Source organism: Centruroides vittatus, unplaced genomic scaffold (genome assembly GCF_030686945.1).
Source record: "Centruroides vittatus isolate TY-2023 unplaced genomic scaffold, ASM3068694v2 scaffold_2707, whole genome shotgun sequence".
Lineage (NCBI taxonomy): Eukaryota > Metazoa > Arthropoda > Arachnida > Scorpiones > Buthidae > Centruroides > Centruroides vittatus.
In genome coordinates, this window is record NW_027122692.1 from 1,043,293 (window position 1) to 1,064,328 (window position 21,036).

At 34.2% G+C, this 21,036-nt stretch overlaps 1 protein-coding gene across 1 annotated transcript; it reads right to left on the reverse strand.

Annotated features, from left to right (window-relative positions):
• Positions 1 to 1,112: 1,112 nt before the first annotated feature.
• On the reverse strand, positions 1,113 to 19,245 carry LOC136987797 (solute carrier family 28 member 3-like). Its single transcript, XM_067285559.1, has 12 exons — positions 19,136 to 19,245; positions 18,932 to 19,025; positions 13,467 to 13,846; positions 5,686 to 5,827; positions 5,391 to 5,609; positions 3,010 to 3,171; positions 2,816 to 2,941; positions 2,606 to 2,733; positions 2,351 to 2,519; positions 1,577 to 1,735; positions 1,321 to 1,501; positions 1,113 to 1,249 (listed from the first exon to the last, which is right to left on the reverse strand). Exons 2-12 carry the CDS (start codon positions 19,019 to 19,021, stop codon positions 1,236 to 1,238), a joined length of 1,770 nt encoding a protein of 589 aa, XP_067141660.1. The 5' UTR covers positions 19,022 to 19,025; positions 19,136 to 19,245; the 3' UTR covers positions 1,113 to 1,235.
• Between the last annotated feature and the right edge of the window lie 1,791 nt (positions 19,246 to 21,036).

The following is a 21,036-nucleotide window of genomic DNA, read 5'->3' on the forward strand; positions in this document are numbered from 1 at the left end:
TATTCTATCGAGCTGTTACCTTAAAAAGGTATTTTTAGTTGTTTTATTTCCCAAATTTGTTTTACTGTAATAAAATTTATAAAAATGTTAAAAGTTTAAGTATAATTTTAACACATATTTCCTGAAAATCGATATAATATATGCTATAGAGTATATAAAACTATGTATAACTATATGCTGTAGATGGATTTTGACTTGTATCTTTAAGGTATACAGGAAATCACCTGTGGTAAACATATATAAATTACATTACTTAACCTGTGGTAAACTGTAAAATAGAGAGGTGCAAGCTCTAAAAAGGGCATGGTACATTATGCAAAAAGTTTCAAATTGTATGATTCAATGTTGGATCCGATGTAGCACTGTGGATGGCTCTGGTTGCACTCGGGAATAACTTGGCCTTGAAAACAAGGAATGTGATTTTGGCATATGAAAAGAAATAACTACAGTGGAATCAGCTTATTATATCACTTTCAGACTTTCAACTTTTGATAACAATAACCGGAGTTTGATTACAATGAGCGGATTATTTTTTTTACTAATTTTATATAGTGTTTTGGGACCGACTGATTATGGTAACAATAGCCAATTGATTACATTATCCGTGATTATAATAACCGGATTCCATTGTACATAAAAATAGTTGCATGAGAAAATAAACAAATATCGTTCATTATATTTGCAGAATATGCTAGAAGTCATAAATTTTCTTTTGTTTGTTATTTGGAGTTTCCTTGCGAATTAGGTAAGACGAAAAGGGGGTACGTCCCTAATGTCTCTGGGTATAACGTTGGATACTTCTTTTATGAGTTTGTTTTATGTAAAACGTCACACTTTATGAATATATCACTCCGTTAAAGGGTGCGTTAACACTATGCCTAATTTCAAATTGTAGAGTGTATAAAATTATGCATAACTTCACTCTGAACATTATGCAAAAATGCATAAGTTATATACATTTTTATATAATTTAATTTACATGTAAAATTACATATTGTGGAAAACATAAAGCTTCATATAACTTTACACTGTGAAGGGGAATCTCTATGCATTAAAGGAAAAAACAGGCAAACATTTGATTTTCATGTACACCAACACACACAAAAAAACTTCAAATTATTTTAATCAACTAACATTAAAGTATTTTACAAACACATTTAATAATATAACACAAAAACGTTTACAGGTCTTGATTAAATCCTTATTTTTTAAAATAAGTGATTTAGCGATTAAGTTTATATGAGTGAACCTGGAAAGAAAATAAGTAAAAGTTATCTTTTAATTAAAATTTATGAAATTAGTACATAAAATGGAACATACCAGCTATACACGCTGTCATGAAACATGAGATTGCACCAGCGATTAGGGCACGCACTGAAACAACAGCTATATCGGACTTCTTATTTTCTGCAATGGCAATTAGAGCACCCATTTGTATGCCTATTGCGCTAATATTTGAAAACCCGCAGAGGGCATACGTTGCTATGTATTCTGATCGTTTCTGAAGTGTTAAAATTACAAGAATATAACGTAAATTTATTAAATTATACCATAAATTTACTGTATAAAAACTTACAGATATTTTATTTGCCTTCTTTAACTCTCCTAACTTCTGATATGCTACAAATTCGTTAACTATAGTTTTAATTCCTACTAAGTTAGCTACTTGTTCTGCATCTTTCCATTCGATTCCCATTACAACTGATATGGGAATAAAGCTCTTAGAAACAATCCACTGAAAATTGCCCCCCACAAAAAAAAGTTATTACACAGGATGGCAATAATTAAAGTTTCCATATTCAGAGCACTTCGTAGCTGTAACCAATAAGCGGATTGGTACCAAAATTTGTATACAGACTACGCGAAGGATGCAGAAAAGAATTTTTTTTTTTTTTAAATTTCAATAGGGGTGCTTTGGCAAATATGGTTTATCATGAAAATATTGCAACTTGGCACACCTAAAGGATCGTATTACACTGCGCATGTGAAACAACACCAAAGAGCAGTTGTGGTCAACTGTAAACACAACCTTCAAATTTTATACCCGAACAAGGAGCACATATTCCTGACATCAGCAGTTTCTTCAGAAGACACATCGCTTACTGAATGAATAAATACGTTTTCATTGTGTCTTTGTTGTTTAGTTGCCTGTACTTTCAGGTAAAACGCCCCCTAGCGGAAGTTTTTGAAGTAATTTTTCTTTTTGCAAAATCCTTTTTCCCATCTTTTGCATAGTGTGTATACAAATTTTTTGAGTCAATTCGCTTATTGGTTACAGCTACAGAGTGTTCTGAATAGAGAAACTTGTCTGTATTTATTTAAAATGTGTTAAAGAAGTGATTTAACTCACATCAAAGTTGATGTAATCGTATCCGAGTAAACTACCAAACCACGATATTGTTCCATCCAAAAAATTAACGAATGCCAAGAAGGCAATCATATTTACAGCCATGTTTACTACTATATTAACGGCTGACGTTACACCATTAACTGCAGCTTCAAGAACGTTTTTTTCGGTTCTAAAAAATAAAAATAAAAATTATGTATAGAATCGACTCCACAATCAACATATAGTAGTAGTAACGTAAATGAACCATTTTCATACCCCTTTTCCACTTTAATATGCTTGATAGAAGTTTTAGTTTCTTCAGTTTCAGGATAAAATAATTTCGCGAACGACAATGCTGCAGGAGCCGACATCACTGAAGCTGATAACAAGTGAGTTGCATTCACCTGAAGTTGGAAAAGTGATAAATTAACGATAAAATGGCATTAAACATAATTTTAAAAAAATTAAATTAAAATATTCACTTACACCAAAACTAATATAAGCTGCCATAACTCCTCCCGCTATCGTTGCAAATCCACCGGTCATAACTGCATGAATTTCTGATTTAGTCATACATGCAATAAATGGTTTGATTAGCAAAGGTGTTTCAATCTAAAAATAAGTCAAATTACTCCTACATTTGAACGAAAAATGTTTCTGTAAATGAATCAATGATATACCAATCCTAAGAAAATGTTTGCAGATGCTGTCACCGATTCACAAGCTGTAGTTTTAATCGTCTTATGAAGAAACCATCCGACTTTAAGTACCAAAATCTGCATAATTCCATAGTAATACAAGATAGAAGTGAAGAAACTGAAAAACAGGACTACAGGTAGCACCTGAAGAATTTTAAATATAATTACAATTATAATCAAATTTATGGTAGTTGATTTTTCCATATATTGTTAAATCGTCTTTATGATTTATTCGAAAGCATCATAAACTGTACAGGGCCTGCCCGAGCTATATGCACACAAGGCAGTCACGTAGGGAGCAAAAAAATTTAGGGATGCCACATACAGCATCAGTTAAAGAGCACGCAGGCTGCTCTTTAACTGATGCTGGTTGTGGCGTCAAAAATCTGCCTAGGGCGCAAAAAAACTCTAGGGACGGCCTTGCTAATAGGAAGTTAATGACTATGGTAATAAGTGATTATAATATCAAAGGAGCAATTTCGTGTGGAACAATGGTACAGTTTGTAATTTTGTAGGATCTCCTGTCCCTGGATACACATGGCCATGCTGTTAGGCATTGCCATGTGTATCCAGGACAGTTGAGTATTTTCCTGGTGTTCGAAGACCTTCAAACAACAGTGACATTAATAATACCAAACACAGTAAGCTATTGCGAGCGTTTGTATAGGATACCGAAATGACTGTTTTGAAGCACTCTAATGTCATACAGGCGTGCAATCTGATCACAATTGTAATAACTTTACACACCTTTCTTAGACATAGCTGTATGTGGAGCTTTACAATAATCGGAAAATTCTATCTGAGGATTAACTTTTTTGTCAATTAGTTTATAGTAAGTGGAGGTGAATTGGATCGTTTTCAGCAAAATCACTTGTTATAAAAACTATAAGATGGAAATATATTAATTGCACTGTAAAAAAGTATGACAACTATTGATCAAAATACCATAATTCGCAAGCACCTAAGTTTATTGGGAGTAATAATATCACTCTTACATTGGGGTGAAATGTATCAAATTCAATTTCACATGGGGTGAAATGAATCGCATACTTTTCATTATGATAATCGAACTGATTAAACACAAACATATGAAAACAAACTCACTACATTAAAATAATTTGAAATAAAAAAGTCAAAGAACATTCTTTATAGAATGGATATGAAAATAGGCACTCTTCACGTAGAGCAGAATGAGACAAAAATTAAGATAAGAGCCCTTTTCCTTATCATCATTGTGTAACTAGGCAGTCATAGAATGGATTCTGGTTCCTCTGTACTGACTTCTAAAAGTTTCACTCTGGGTTTATTATTTTGCTTCGGTTTGGAAAATTCTTAAGGCCATTTAGTCTCTTGAAGACCAAGAATCCCAGACAATCTAGTAACTCCTACTACTACCGGGCAAGCTCCCATTTTGGGTTATGCCTTGTCCATAATAGGTATAATTTTAGACAAACTATATATAATCCACTTGTGCTGAAGCCATATTAGACTAATTTTATTCTTAAACGAAAAGAAAAGCCACGTGCAATGTAATACGAAAATAAGAAAAAAATGCAGTTTTAATTGATGACTACCTGCACACTAGCCTGAAATCGTCAGAAATTCTACTTTTGTTCAATAACTGATTTGTATGTTTATTTGTAATCATAATCATAACATCTTAATTAATCGCTAATGCTGATAACAACTTACGAAGTATTTGCGTGTTGTCGCTCATACACAAACATAATAACTTTAATTTCGACGAAACCAAACGAGTTTCACCAAGTACTTTCTTTCTTAACTTTTAGAAACTTTCAACACAGCAATGGCACGTATCAACAAAACTTAAGAATATAATGCTAACTACAACTCTAGAGCTGAAGAAAACAGATCTTCCTAATGACGTCCTTCTCTGTTGAAAGTAATATAGCATCACTTGCAGCAGAACGGGACATAGAAGAATGGGGTAACCTATCCTGTTGGAACCTTTAGAGTGCCAGATAAGTGATTTGCTGATACACCCAACAGCTAACGTTGAACATCCCCAGTAGCGAGGGGTTGGTGGAACGATACGCGAAATTTCAAATTAATGCCGGATTAGTGATAGTCGACCGGCACTAAGAAATGATCTTTCACCGCAGTGATCATAGCAACACCTAACACACATAGGCAAAAAAGTGTGTGTATTCAAACCTGTATTTGAACTGACGGCTTAACTTTGTGTACACTTTTTGTAATTTTAATCAAAAAATTGTATTTTGGTCTTATTATACATTTATTAATGTAATTTATTTTAAATTTGTAACCCGATGTTGGTCACTGAAGGTAATCGAAAACATTAATTTTTTCAATAAAGTGTCGGCATCAATCAAAAGTCTTACCTTAAAAGCAAATATAGTATTTTGTTTTGGCAAATCTTTTAATTCACCAGTAGCCAGATAATCGAAGACAAACTTGGAACCGTAATCGGTATAACCCAGAAAGACGTCAACTTTATCTGCAAAAGTTTCCAGAAATTGTCTTCCAGGTTCCCATCTCAGAACCATCAATCCAAAGATAAACTGGAGAAGGCATCCCCATAGAGTCTGCCTCCATATTATCTAAATATATTACACATATAAGGTTAATTATAGAGCATATGGAACGTAAATAATGTAAGATGAAGTATTGACTTACGTGTTTTCTATGTGCCGAAAATAAGTATCCGAAAAGGATCAAAACAAACAAACCGGAGAAGGAAAGTAGACGATAACGATTATTTGCTGAATCAATAATAAGGAATATTGTCAGCCCTAATACTATTAATACCCATATTAACCTTTAAAATAAAAATATGAAGTGTTAATTCAATTAGTTCAATCTTTCATAAACTGGATTGACTCCTAATAGCGACACACGTTCACGTGATGTATCATAATATGATCAGTGTTGCCAACCTTCTGTGGAAACCCACTAAATAAACCTGAAATTCCTTTAACACTAACGGAATTTCTCCCTAGAAAATGAAACAAGTTCCCCTAAATTTTCCTCTCCATTTTGCCGATTTCATCTTAAATTTAGGGGAAATCCTAAGTGGGTATGACTGAATAACAGGGTCTCCAGTGATCAAAATCTCGAAATAAGTTTGGAGAACAGAATAACTTGTTACTACCGACAATCAGCGAATGTGTCTTGATGGAAGCATCTATTGATATTTTTGTTCGGAAAAGCTACATCACGAGTGATTGATAAAGGAAAATGTAGCCCAGTGTTCACTCTGTCCACAAACATTGTCCGGCATCAAACTCGTGCCAACAATGGTAAGCCAGCAAATCGTGTAGTGTTTGCCCCATTTAACAGATCTCGTATTTACATAGACTTGGCATGTTGAGGTCATTGTACTTGTATTTTTAATATACAGTGCTATCAAAATCATTAATGCAATATAATGAACTATAAAAGTCTATCAAACTATCTCGAACATATAATATTACATAATCTTCCACATTTAAAAATATGAAAGTAAAACAAAAATTTACGACATTTTGATTTATATTAATACATTACAATCATGGCAACACTTAGCATATTCCACAATCACATTGCCCTCTGACGCCATAACACGGAACTACTTCCTCTACTTCCGATTAGAGCCGTCCATAAATTACGTAAGGTATTTTGGGTGGGTGGAGGTTAAGGATTTCTTACGATTCTTACTCAGGAGTAGGGGTGTAATAGATCTCGTCTTACAAAATATTCTTATTTTTATTTTTTGATCTCGTTGAGTGGTGGAGTTTTGAATTTGGCTTCAATTTGACAGTTTCTATTAAGAACGCTCGTTGCACTAACGCCATCTCGTGTGACGTGTTACAATAATAACGGTAGCAGACTCACGCTCTACCATGGGAGAAAGGCCGTGTAACGGTTTCTCTCTTCTTTTTTTAATTAGAATAAGTGCACCACTCCTACTGCTCAACAATTGTTGATTTCACTTTTGTAAAACGTTGCCACATTTTTAAGGCTGCTACGTGAGAGAGGGATGTGAGTGTAGTCCAAGTCAGTTTCCTTCGCACTTGACTTAGCCTCAAAGTCGGCTTTTTCATTTTCTAGTACGCCAGTATGGCCAGGAACGAATATAAAAGCTATCTTATTAACAAGATTTTTAATATGGTGCTGGGTATATGCGATTTTATTGCTATTGCAATTGGGATTTAATAGAGCTTTTAGGACAGACTGAGAGTCACTGTAAATGTTGATAGACAGAGTTTTGTTTGGTAGTTAAGTGGCCTACAGCTTGATAGCATCTTCTTCAGCTTGTTAGATGGAGGTATTTGGAGGTATCTGTACCTTCTAACATATTTCGGGCAAAATATGTCAGTTTGGAGGAAGATACAGATACTTGGGCCGACATGAAGACCCATCTGTGTAGATATTAATGTCTGCATCGTTATCCGCGGAAGAAGCAGATGACACCAAATGTACCCTGGGGATAACCTTGTTTACAGGGTGACGATCAGAGATAGTAGGGCAATGTGATAGCATATAAATAGCCTCAGATAGGAGTAGAGCCCGTTGTTGAACCTTGATGTTTGTAGTTCTAATGTAGTAGTTTAGAACCTTTTCTACAATACATAGCAAAGGAATGGAGCTCCGCTAGAATCAGAGAGGCATTAGTAGAAACAGTTCTGCAGCACTTTGCTATTCTGATGGCAAACTGTCTTTGAAGAGAGAGTCATTTACTTGCTACTAATTTTTACCAGTTACATGATCCCAGCTAGAGGCTGTATTGCTCCATTATATAGAGTTTTACAAGCTTTATGATAAAATGTACAGTGGTTTATTTTCTTGGCCTTGGCCAAGATGTAATCAATATGGCGACAAAATGTGGTTTCTTTCTATTCTCTCTTGTTTTATTTTGTACTAGCAGACCCGGCCACGCGTTGCTGTGGCTCAAAATGTATCTATTATAAATGTATAACGCCTCCCCCGTGGGGGGAATTTCAAAAAATCCCTTCTTAGTGTACATTCTCTTGACGTACCCTATTAAAACGCAATCAAACACGCATCTAAAATAGTATAATAAAAGTCGAGTTCTTTACAGTGAGCCTTAATCCTGTCCCTCTCCCCCGCAGGGAAATATCGAAAAATCCATTTTTAGTGTATATTCTGTTGACGCAACCTATTAAAATGCAATCAAAAACGCAAAAAACCGCATGTAAAATAGTATAATAGAAGCCAAGTTTTTTACGGTAAGCCTTAATCCTGTCCCTCTCCTCCGCAAGGGAATATCGAAAAATCCCTTTTTAGTGTATATTCTGTTGACGCAACCTATTAAAATGCAATCAAAAACGCAAAAAACCGCATGTAAAATAGTATAATAGAAGCCGAGTTCTTCACGGTAAGCCTTAATCCTGTCCATCTCTCCCCAGTAGGGGGAATTTAGACGTGTATATTATATACAAACACTTGCGTATTCGAATGCAACGTTGTGTCAAAATTCAAAAGGAATCGGTAGGAACAAACAAACGTTATACTTTCTTTATATAGATAGATAGAAAATGATCTGCTTTAGTCCATTCTAACAGAAAAGCATAATGCCTCACAGAAAAGCCAACTTAGGTTGTCAGAAGTTAGCGCCATCTGTTGGACATGAAAGCCTTAATTCATATATAAATATATTTTTGAAAGGGGGGAAATAGTGGTCTTCACATATGCCACAAACCTTCGCGGGAGTGTATTAAACAACTTCCCAAAGTTTCATGGCAATCGGATAAATAGTGTGGTAATGCATGAAGGACAGACACACAGACACACACACAGACAGACATACATTCGTTTTTATATATATAGATGACGTTTCTGTTTACACATGCAATAGCTGGTTGATCTGTCAGTGTTTTGCATCTTTTTGTGAAAATTAAAATTAATATAAAAATGAATATTATGACGTTGATTAATGATAATAATAATAAAAAGTTTGCTAATACAGTCAAACCTGTTTTTATGCGCTCTTTTTATGTGCGATTTTTATTTGTGCGATTTTTTTAATGCGAATTTTTAATTTGTGTGGTATAGTTGGCGACTAGTCTCGTGCGATTCGTCATGTCTTACGTTGACTTATTATAGCTAAATAAACTTATTATAGCATAAATGCACTTATTATAGTAATATTATTGCATGAATATGCGAAAAATGAAATAATTTACTTTTTAAGTCAACGAAACACCACCTGGACAAAAATATGTAAAACAGACGATAGACCAGACGATGCAGTCAAGTGCTGACATCTGTTGTCAATAAATTCTATTTCGTACGGTTTCGAGTTATTTTCTATGTGAGACTTTTTTTATGCGGTCCCTGTTGACCGCATAAAAAAATATTTTTTAATTGTGTCGCGGAAACTATTATTTACAGCCATTCGTGAAGTTTCGTGAGATTTTTTTTATGCGGCCCCTATCCCCCGCATAAAAACAGGTTTGACTGTAATTAAAAAATAAAGTTCTTAAAATAAATTGTTCATTCGAATTCATTAAATTTGTTCACAAGTCTTTTATAAGTAATAATACATATTAATTAACTAATTAATAATTATACATTTTGGACCTAAGGTTTTTAGGGTTTCATAAAAACATTGTTTTTTGTTAAAATCTTTCTATAAATTCTAAATATTACGTAAGATAGGGAAGGGGATCAAAGAAAATATTACGATTTCTTACACAGGGGTGGGTGGGGGTCTAGAATGGCCGAAATCGCCCTTACGTAATTGATGGACGGCCCCTTATCGTAAGCTGTATTTAATTTTTATTTAATATATATATATATATTTTTTCAATTTAAAAGAAAAGTTTTAATTAATTTATACAAATTATTAATTACTACGTTGAAATAAGTAATACAGTAGAGAGTCGTTAATCGGAACCCCGGTAATTCGGAATCGCCGGTAATCGGAACGATTTTCAGTCGGACTGTGTCGTGCTGAATCGAACGTTTTTGATACTAAATTTGCTTCTAAAGTATAATTTTCATGTTTTTATATTTTTCAATATATTTATTTTGTCTGTACAAAATGAAGAAATAATTTTTAACAATACGATAGCCTCGATTATTATTATAAAAATTTTCGTTAGGCTTAAAATCGACGAAAATTCAACACGAAGCGACACGCAACGGAGAAAAATTTGAACATCCGACAGGTTAACGTATTTTTTTCGTAGATAATCGGTAATCGGAACAAATCACTAATCTGAACAACCCCAGTCCTCAATTGATTCCGATTAACGACTCTCTACTGTAATAAATTAAAAGTATAATTTTTAATACAATTATTATAATATTATATTTTAAACTATTTTGTAAATTATTACAATATTTTAAATATTCATATTGTATAGATGTTATAAACAAAATTATATAATAAAATAACGAATTCGTAAAGATTAAGCTAATTAATTTATTTGTTAAATTTTAAAATATTTCAAATTACATAACGAGTTGACGTCATTATTTTTTAAAATTAATATACAAAAATTACGATCGATAACCAAATGTTTAATAATTGCTTAATTTAGATTTTAAATTATAAAATTACGTTTTAATATAAATTGTTTATTATTTCGTAAAAAATGAAATAATTTTGTTTGACGTCACTGTAACAGACGATCAAATTTCTAAAAAAAGATTAAAATTTGTCATTAAAAAATATGATGACGAATCTTATTATAAATGTTTTTCAAAACGAATTTAATAGAATGTCATTTTATCTATAAATTACGTAAATTAAACCATTAAATTTTTATATAGGCCTAATTAATTTTCGAAATATCACGTGATATTTAATGACGTTTGACAACTTTTGAAATGAGGTAACTAATAAAATATAAATTATAGTTTTTAAAATTAATTTAATAAAAAGTAATTTATTAAAAATAAACGAATTTTTAGATAATAAACTATAAAAACGAAATAAAAGAATTTAAAAAAAACAAATATTAATGTTCAACGTTGCAAATAGATGGCAGAGTTCGTATATACAATGCACTGTATATAAAAAATTTAAAACTTTGATTAGATTATTTAAGCAATACGAAAGTATATTATTAATTATACAAATTTAATCAATTATAATAAAATATTAACGTAAATTTTAAATAAAAATACATTTCTTACTGTAATACATTATTTATTAGGATGCGATTATGCAGACGCGAGCGAGCGAGAATATGTTTCAGTTCTTGTCATCTTATAATAGTATGAGAAGTCGAGGGTTCAGGCGCAAGGGTTAACTTATTTGATCGGCGTCAGGACTGTAAGTCCCACCCACAGGGTCAACGGATGGTGTTCTTCTTCTAGGTAATGCGAGCGGGAGGTTAGCGAGGTCTTCGATGTGTCGGCAATACACGAGACAACATCCATAGTGAAAATTCAACAAGTATTTAATATAAAGTAAAACGGTTACAAATGAATAGAAATACTAAAGGATAACTTAAATAGATTCTAGGGATACAATATCCTCGTTCAGCGGTCCGATTCTCTTACAAATTAACAGACGCCTCTGAAAGAGTGTCCGCCCTTCGTTGTAGATCCGTCGGGAGTATGGCGAAACGTGCCGCAGTCTAAGGCTCTTTCTGGGGAGTTCTGCCCCGAAGATCGGGTGTGCGGCCATTATATCCCCATCAGGTATGGGAATTAGATCCATGTGACCTCATGTTTTCTAATGAGGACACTTCAAATGTGTCATTGATGGCCGGTTAGGGCGGTGGGAATTTGACTTGTTGTCAGATTTACACCGAGAAATCGTTTAAGTTTCGACGTTTTCACACGTCAACAATTAGCGAGGCTGCGGCCGAAGTTTTCAATGCGAAAACGAGAACGTCGGACGAATCAGCGCCGCCTTCCTGTAAGCCTAAAAGTTTGACAATGGCGTTTGGAACGTCAGTGGAATCATGCTCGACGTTCCGAACGCGATTGTCAAACTTCTAGGCTTACAGGAAGGTGGCGCTGAACGTCCGACGTTCTCGTTTTCGCGTTGAAAATTTCGGCCGCAACCTCGCAATTAATTGTCATGATTATTGTGTGAACTTTCTCAGGTCAGCGAGAAAGGGAGGGTTTTGTTGCACGTCTCTTGTTTTCTAATTTCGTGGAAAACGGAGGAAATAAAGTAAAGTTTCTTATAACTCGGCTTTTTACAAAAATAAGAGAAAAACAATACCCCGAATTTCACAATAGCGAGATTGCGGACGAAGTTTTCATCTCTAAGACGTTAACGTCGAACGTCGGGCGCCGCTACCTTGTGACGTTCGACGTTCACGATTTAGAAATGAAAACTTCGTCCGCAACGTCGCTATTTATTTTATTTGTCAATCTGTAACTCATTATCTGAATTATATTAATTGAATTATAAATATTAGCGACATTTATGAATTAACAATGTTCAAAATCGAATTAAAATAGTATTTACAAATAGTCTTTTAAAAAGACAAAAGCAATATCTGAGTTAAAAACGAGAAAAGCTTCATCTTTAAAAGAATTTCGAATGTTTACAGCCGATTCTCTCTGTGCTGGAGCCAAACTTATGACGCAAAGCGATTACAGAGCTCGAAGTGGAAGAAATATTTATTACTCCATTTTCATAGCATTACAGCTATCGGTAGTTGAGAGACCAATATATGTATCGAGTCTGGTACGAGGGTAATCTCAAAAGTAAGGTCATCTATGTTTTTAAAAATACAAAAAAAAAAAAAAAAAAAACGGTATAATTTCAGTAATGTTTACATCATTTTAAACGCTTCAACATTTATCTATTTTTCTACATAGTCGTCACTTCCGTCGATGCTTTTTTGTAGGTGCTGTGGTAGTTTTTGTATACCCATGTCACACCAGCTTCTTAGTATTTCAAAAAAATAGGAGACCTTACTTTCTGGATTACCCTCGTACGACCACACTCACGCGAGAAAGTGTCATGGAGATGATGATGTCACATGTTCGCTATTGTCTAATTGGGTCACTTCCGTTATTTGATTCCATTTTGGCATTAAAGTGTTTTGATTCCTTTGATCACGAAGACGTTTGTCAATATTCTAGGGTGAGAATAAACGATATTAATTAATTTTTCTTTTACAGCAAATCTGCCGCCATTTTCTACCCCTGTGCACAGGCGCAGTATTCAACGATAAATATCAAACTTTCTCAGATATTTGCTAAAGCCAGAAATCTCGCTTGTGTATGGTTTACTATTGCGAGAGCTATGTCACTCTCACTTCCTGCTCGCTACTAGATTCGTGTCTGCATAGTTTCACCCTTATGGATTCATATGTAGTAAGTAAGCGAACCAACAGAATAAACCGTTTAAAATGAAACACTATGCTATTGGTTTGCATACCTATCTACTTGCCACTTGGAATCACCATAAATTAATCGTTTATAAATATAAATTGGAGGAATACATTAGACTTTTGTCTTATTCTATTTGAATTACTCACCATGGGAAGTATTTCCAATTCAGTACAGTATTTACACATTTAATGTTGTAGAATCCGTAAAGTGTTGGTTTAATTACGTATTTTTTAAGAAAGGTGTAATACAGAATCATAAAATACACAAAAATTGTGAAGAGAAGCAAGGAGCGAACCCCTTTGTTCCATTTGGGAGGATCGTTCCAAGTCAAATTGATTGCGAAACCTAAATAAGTGTTGTACAACGCAAAAATTATGGCCATGGTCACATATTTGATCCATTTTTTGTTTTTGTTTTTCCATTTACGTATTCGATTTCCTATTCTGGTTATGAAATCTCCTTGATCGTCCCTTTCGGGTTCTTCTATTGACAACCTGTTTTCTTCGGTTATTGCTATTTTTGTTTCCTAAATTGAAAAAAATATCGTTTTTAAAAGTTCATCTCCATAAATTTAACGTGAGGGTGCCGATATTAATACTCCAATACGGAAAAACCATGTTTAATCCGAGGATGCAGCATTTAAACATCTTATTTCCAGGATGCATATACTATGGGAAGGTCAACTAGCCTGATAGGTTCGTTGTAGCAATGTAAACTAAACATTAAGAAAAGAAAATTGACATGCCCAGCATCCCATTTACCTGATGAGGCAGTCGCAAGTTTCTACAACCAGATTTAGAAACCAACATAATATGGAATCCTTTGGCAGTCTCTGGGACTTCAACAAGCAGAGTGTTTGGAATTTCTGTGGTTTCAACTGACAAAATGATGGCAGTATCGGGATTCAACTGGCAAAATACTGACAATATTTGGGGCTGTGAGTGAAGCATAATCGGTAGTTGAAGTCTTAGAGGTTGATGGCACAAATGAAAATGTACACCTGGATTTGACCCTGGTCCTATCATAGCGACAAGACTGATCTATCAGCGTGTTTTCATATATCACTTAGTAGGGTTTGATTGATGGGATAGGGCAACACAACACGCGCCTTCTGTAGGATATTTATCCCTATTTAGTTTTAGATATGTGAAAAATATATGATAAAATCTTCAAGCGGCCAGCACGCTGGTAAGGCGCGAAACCACGGTCAGTTTTATTCACTTCGCTTGAAGCAAAAAGGGTTATAGGATAAATGGGATAAAGCAATGCAACACATGCTAATGAGGAATGCCTTTTTTCAGGATTGACGTTATTCAAGTATTAGAACGTAAAAACAACCGGAAATACTCTACGAGGCCAGCCCGTTGAGGCACGAACCCACAACTAACTACCAGTGTTTAAGTGTTTAGTGGTTTATCTACTCGGCCACTGGTAGCTGAAGCAAAAAGTGACGATTCTATAATTTTTAACAAACTGTTATGATAGTAATTATAATAATTTTTACTTCTCATAATAATATTGTGAAATTTGAAGTAAACTAAGAAATGAACAATGTCACTTACATTTAGAAATTATTCAGAATGTTTTTATTACTCTCGAAATATATAATAAATTTCGTTTGTAATGTTTTAATGAAATCCTTCTGTTAAGTATGAAATATCATCGTTGTTGCTAAAATAGGTACCTGGAATCATTGCCCTGGAGTAACAGATGGACCTACAGGCAGGTTTCAAGCGTGAATGGCATTTATAGGGCCTTAAATATTTTTAAATATATTAAAAATTGAAGTGTCAAAAATTTTAAATTATTTTAATCCTCATGTTCCAATTAAAATATTAATACCAGAACTGACAAACGGGTATGATTGTCCATTGTATGATTGAATTATTCAAACTGCAGTATCACACGACTTATGAAACCAATTAAAGGTATTGGAGCTGAATGTTATAGCCATAATAAACAAAGAGGAAGAGGAAGATGGTAAAGAGCAATTTAATTATATGTTGTTAATGTTGAGCGTATGAAAATATCGCACAGACATTGAAATGGTTTCCGTTCTTTGAGCCGACAGTTTGCCATATTTAGTCAAGTTGTTACTAATCCACTTATTGTAGCCTAGATATTCGGATATTTTATACTAGAAAAGATTAATTTTTGCAATTCTATCGGATAAGGTTTATAAATTAATAAATATTTTAAATTAAAGATCTTGAACGATACATAATAAAAAGGATTAAATATGGCGGTGTTTTTTCGAATGCGTTACTCTGTGTATCGTAATTAAAAGACCTATTATTCATTTTGAATTTCCAAAATATTCAATAAAAATAATATATATATATTTAATTAAAACTGAAATATCGTAAATAGTAAAATAATTTAACAGAACGTCAATAAAGTGTACGATTACTTGCACAATAGTATATTGCAACGATATAAAAATATTATTGCAATATATTATTGCAAATCGTTAAAAAACCTAAATAATATTTTACTATAAACATGAATATTTACACAGTACACACGTTTTTAAAAGTAGAGTAATAGTAACCTTATACGTAATATGTTGCGAGTAAATATTACAATTAACCTGTTAAGCAAATTCTTCATTTTCACAAGTGGCGCGCAGTATGAAAGTCGTTCACAATTAATAAACAGCGTTAAATCGAGAATTAAAAGCGTATTAAGCGAGGATTACTAGCATTAAGATATCTTTTTATATAATTACAGCGCGCACAATTAGGAAGGTAGCAGCTTATCGCCGTGCAGATCCAGGTTCAAATCCAACGCTCTTATAATTGGATGGCCAAAGTGATAAAGGCTTCAGCCTATTGTAGGGGACTCGGGCTCAAATTTGGGTCGGAAACCTCAGAGATTGTTTATGGACAATCGGTCTCAGATATTTTGGGCCTCATTTCTCACAACCTCTCATTGTGGGCTTGGCGGTGTTGTGATGAACATGGTTAGATATATCTCTAAGTGCCCCAGGGTAGTCTTACTAGATAAAACTTTACAAATGAAGATAAATTATTCTGAAAAGGAGAAATGTTTGAATAGAGGAAGATGTTTTTTAAAGTGAAAATAGTATCCACTTTTTTGGATACTATATAGTAACTCCGTTTTAGGGGTATAAGAATCAGTAACGAAGAACTTTCATAATTTTTCATTACTATGGGTCAAATGTGTCGTATCTCATTTTTCTTTAGGGCTGTCCACAAATTACGTAATACAGATTTGAGTGGTGGGCATGCAGATAATCGATATGATGTATTACAAGGAGAGGGTTTTATAAAGACGTTACGTAATACTAAGATCTTTGATGGAACTCCAGTGATAACAATCAGAGATGCTCTTATCAATTCATGCGTAACAGAATGATTAAGTTTTGTTTCTGAAGTGTTACATAGCGAACTGTATTGTTTATAGCACTACTTTATACGCTATATATGTAATTAATAAAATAATGTACTACGTTTGGTACTCTGTGCTGTATATTATTCCTTAGTACAATTAAGGGAGTCTATATATCGAGGATATGCGTTACTTAATTATAGAGATGGGTATATGCAACATTACGGAACGTTTACGGAGCTAGGGTGAAAAGAGCAGCAATAGAGTTACGTAAGCTATGGACGATCACTCACGTTAGTTGACTGCATCGTCGGCCAAACTGGCGTAACAAGCGTAACTGATTAATTCATTAATTAGTGAGAACTCTCGCAACTAATCAATCTATCAATCGATGCCATTTCATTTCGGTAATTTGACAAGATTACTTATTATTGTCTAAACTCAAAAGTACAAGACACGTGAATAGCATATGTTATCTATTTATAGAAGTATATGAATGATTACCAATTAATAATAGCAAATTACAAAAACGATTATATTTATGATGCTGGGCATTAAGCAAAATGCTTCTACATTATTTAAAACATTTTATAAATGTAATGCCACAAAGAAAAGGTCGACAAGCCAGACGACCGAAGCGGTTAAGGCGTCAGCCTATTGCTTTTAGGATACCTGGGATCATTCTATCCTAGGCACACTAAAAGCAATAGGTTGATGCCTTAACCGCGCGGCCATAGAAGTCGGAGCATTTTTTGGAAGTGATCTATCCTACTTGTGTCGGGCCCCATCCCTCACCACTCGGCCGCTTCATTGTAAGCCTGACATGATCCACGATGGGCTTGGAAAAGGGCCTGTTAGTGTTCACAAGACAGAAAGTGTCTAAATAAAGAGATTAGTTTACTATATAACATCTAAAGGGAAATAAAATTCTCCCTTCTGTTTGTTAAGCTATGGCAACGCGACACTTGGGCAATCTTTCCAGGGGGATGGCTTCCGGGAGGTGTTTTTAAGGGTAACTGGCCCCTATTTAGGCATTACAGACGTAGAGAAAACCCGGAAAACTGAACGTGGCCAGCCCGTCCGAGCGAGGCGCGAATACACGACCAAACTACCAGTGTTCAGGATACAAAGACCGCTTGGCCATTGGTGGGCCTTCTCTCTTCTGACTTTGACTCACTACTGAATATTGGTGCTGGACACGTGCGTGAAGTTTTCGGGTTTCTCTTCTAATACCTAAATAAAAGCCAGTTTCCCCATAAGAAATCTTTCTGGGTGGTGTCTCCTTTGTCAAATCGCCTTCGTGTTGTCAAATTCCATTAGACAAAACTAAACCATTTGACTTGACTTGAAAGTCCTCCCTGTGTTCAAACACATCAGTAATGTTCTCTTTTCCGAACAATTTATCCTCTATTCATCTCCAAGCCTATAAGGTACGAGGTGGGCCAAGAGTTAGGTTTTACAGTTAGAAGCCAATCAGTATTTTTTCATATAGTATGTTGACATAGGCAGGGGCGGATTTAGGTTTTTCGGGGCCTACGGCTTATTGAAGTCCGATGGGGTCCCATTTTTTGTTAATACAAATAATACTATATTAATACTATATTATATATATATATATATCAAGGACCCACAAAAATTTATATATATATATATATATATATATATATTATATTATATATATAAATAATACTATATATTATTATATTATTAATATTAACTACTTTTTACTACACGATAAGTGCTCATTGTTAATGAAAATGTGGTAAAAATTTACGATGATAAGTCAATTTTTGTGGGTCCTTGACAAAGGGACCCACAAAAATTGGGGGCCCATAGGAGACGACCGGATGGACGAGCGGTCAAGGTGGCAGCCTACCGCTCTGGGGAACCGGGATGAAATCCGAACTGGGTCGAATAATCCCCAGGGATTTTTTGGAGGGTGATCCGTTCGGATATGTCGGGCCCCGTCCCTCACCACCCGGTCGCCCCATTATGGGCTTGGCCGAACCCATAATGGGCCTACTAAAAGAGACCCTCAGTGCCCACAAGGCGGAAAGAGTTAAAAAAAAAGTAACTGCACAGGATGCCATAGCTTAAAGCTAAATCTAAAGATGACAGTTTTAGGAGTATAACATTTTTCCTGTGTCACAATTAATGAAATATAGGAACAGACTACGATATATTCGATGATGAAAAATGAAAAGTAAATATCCATATAATTTAATATTAAAATAAATACAAAATATTATAAAATTCTTACAGGTATTTCTGCTATCATCGAATTTCCATTAGGTATTTCTATGACAGTGTCTTTGCTTTTGTCATCCTGTTGTTCAGTTTCTTCGGCCATTGAACTTAAAAGAAAACAATAAAATGATTAATTTTACTTTAAATATTACAAGTTAACTGGTACGAAAATTAAATTTTAGCGGGATCACATAAAGTTATGGAAAAATTCATTTACCTTCTTTTCTCCAACTCAGAACAATGCGAATTCTTGTATGAGCGAAACTGTTAAGTAAGGTTTAAAGTACACGTAGCGAAACACGCGCAATTTCAGTATTACAAAAGTTTACTTTTGCAATATTTACGAATATTAAAAAAAGTAAAACGCGTAAACGATCCGCTTTTATCCGGTTTATATAAATTTTTTCATATTTTTTTGTTTATTTCATCAATGATGTTATTGTTACGTGTTCTTTATTGTTTACGTGTTTTGATTACAATTTTAAAGCAGTTTTATTTTATTTTGTAAATATGATGAAATCATTTATTCCCTTATATGAGAGATTGGAATTTATTTTTATTATTATTATTTTACTCGTTTTAATTGGTTTCCTGTAAGCACCGAGAGGGCTTTCTTGCGTGCCCATCGTGAGTTCTGCTTGGCTGGCAATGGAAAAGGCCTGATGGTGAGTGATGGGATCAGATATAACCGCCCATAAATATTCTTGGAATTTAGTTTTATGGAATGATACAACATAACACACGAGCCATTTGTTACATCTCTGGCAAATCGCTCTGTGCCACATTGAAACTGGCCCCCATTTAAATATTAGATCCATCCGGAAAACTTCAATGGTCGTGTTCAATGGATTTATCTAATGTTGTTATTTCTGAAGCCTTTGGTGTTACTGCTGGGTTACTCGCCCGGATTCGATTCAGTGTTCCTCGGCCAGATGGTCATCCCTATTGAATTTCTGGCCAAACACTCATAAATATGATTTAAAAGTTTTTCTTAGTGCTCTCTTAGAAACAAAAATGAAAAAAAATGACACCAATTGTATAGTGGCTGGTCTTACCCTACAGTGAGACCCGATAGAGGTAAACGATTGAGAAACTAGCTCCCATTCTTGTTTACTATGAGGAACTAAGATGATTCGAATGGAATCTGAATTATTGTAGCACAGATCGACACTTAAGATATCAAGTTATGAGAACATCTCACAACAAACATGTCTAAGACTTAAGCATTTTTGCTGAGAAGCTACCAAATTCCATTGAAACGTATGTTTGGAAATAAGAGTTCATCGTCGTTAAGAAACCAGTGGAGAAAAATGAATAATTTGGGGTTTAAGTCTAAGGAGGATACATTACTCATTGTTTAATAGTATATTGATAATTATATCTATATTGATTTGTTATTAAATAGTGGAATATGCCCCAATCGTTCACACTAAAAACTTTATTCGTATTTAACAGCAACTTTTTCATTTCTTTATTAAAAAGGGATTATTTTTAATTTACTTCATAAATATAAAGTTAGAATTTTTGACTATAGCAATGTCACGAGTTTGTTTTTTTTCCATTTTTGTCTGTTTCTATGGGCACTATGCCAGGCTCGTCCAGACCCACAGTGGGGGGGGGCAAATAATCAAAGACGAGGTTCGACACATCCGGAACGTACTCCCCACTAATTTCATGAAAAATTCGCGAGGTTTGCTCAGATTCGATCCAAATACACATCCAACATCATAGAGAAATGTTAGCTACAGTCAAAAAAGAAAGAATGAAAACCCGAAAAACTCCACGCGCTGCTGATGAGGTGCAAATCCGCTACAAAGTAATAGTGTTCAGTGACTACGGGCCCGTTAAATGGACATCTTAGTGCTCGATATGAAACCCATTCTTACAATCTACATGATTTAATAAAATATAAAATCGAAATTATGACACAAATTTTACGATATATTTTAAAAATACGTTACCTGACTTTTGCCTATTACACAAGATATCATTTTTGTTTTTCATTATATCATTATAACAATGTACAGTAACTAAACTAACACAAAGGCATAGTTAACATAAAGATTCACGATTTTGAAGGAAGTAAGATGCGAAATTAGACTTTCCAGAACGTTGTAG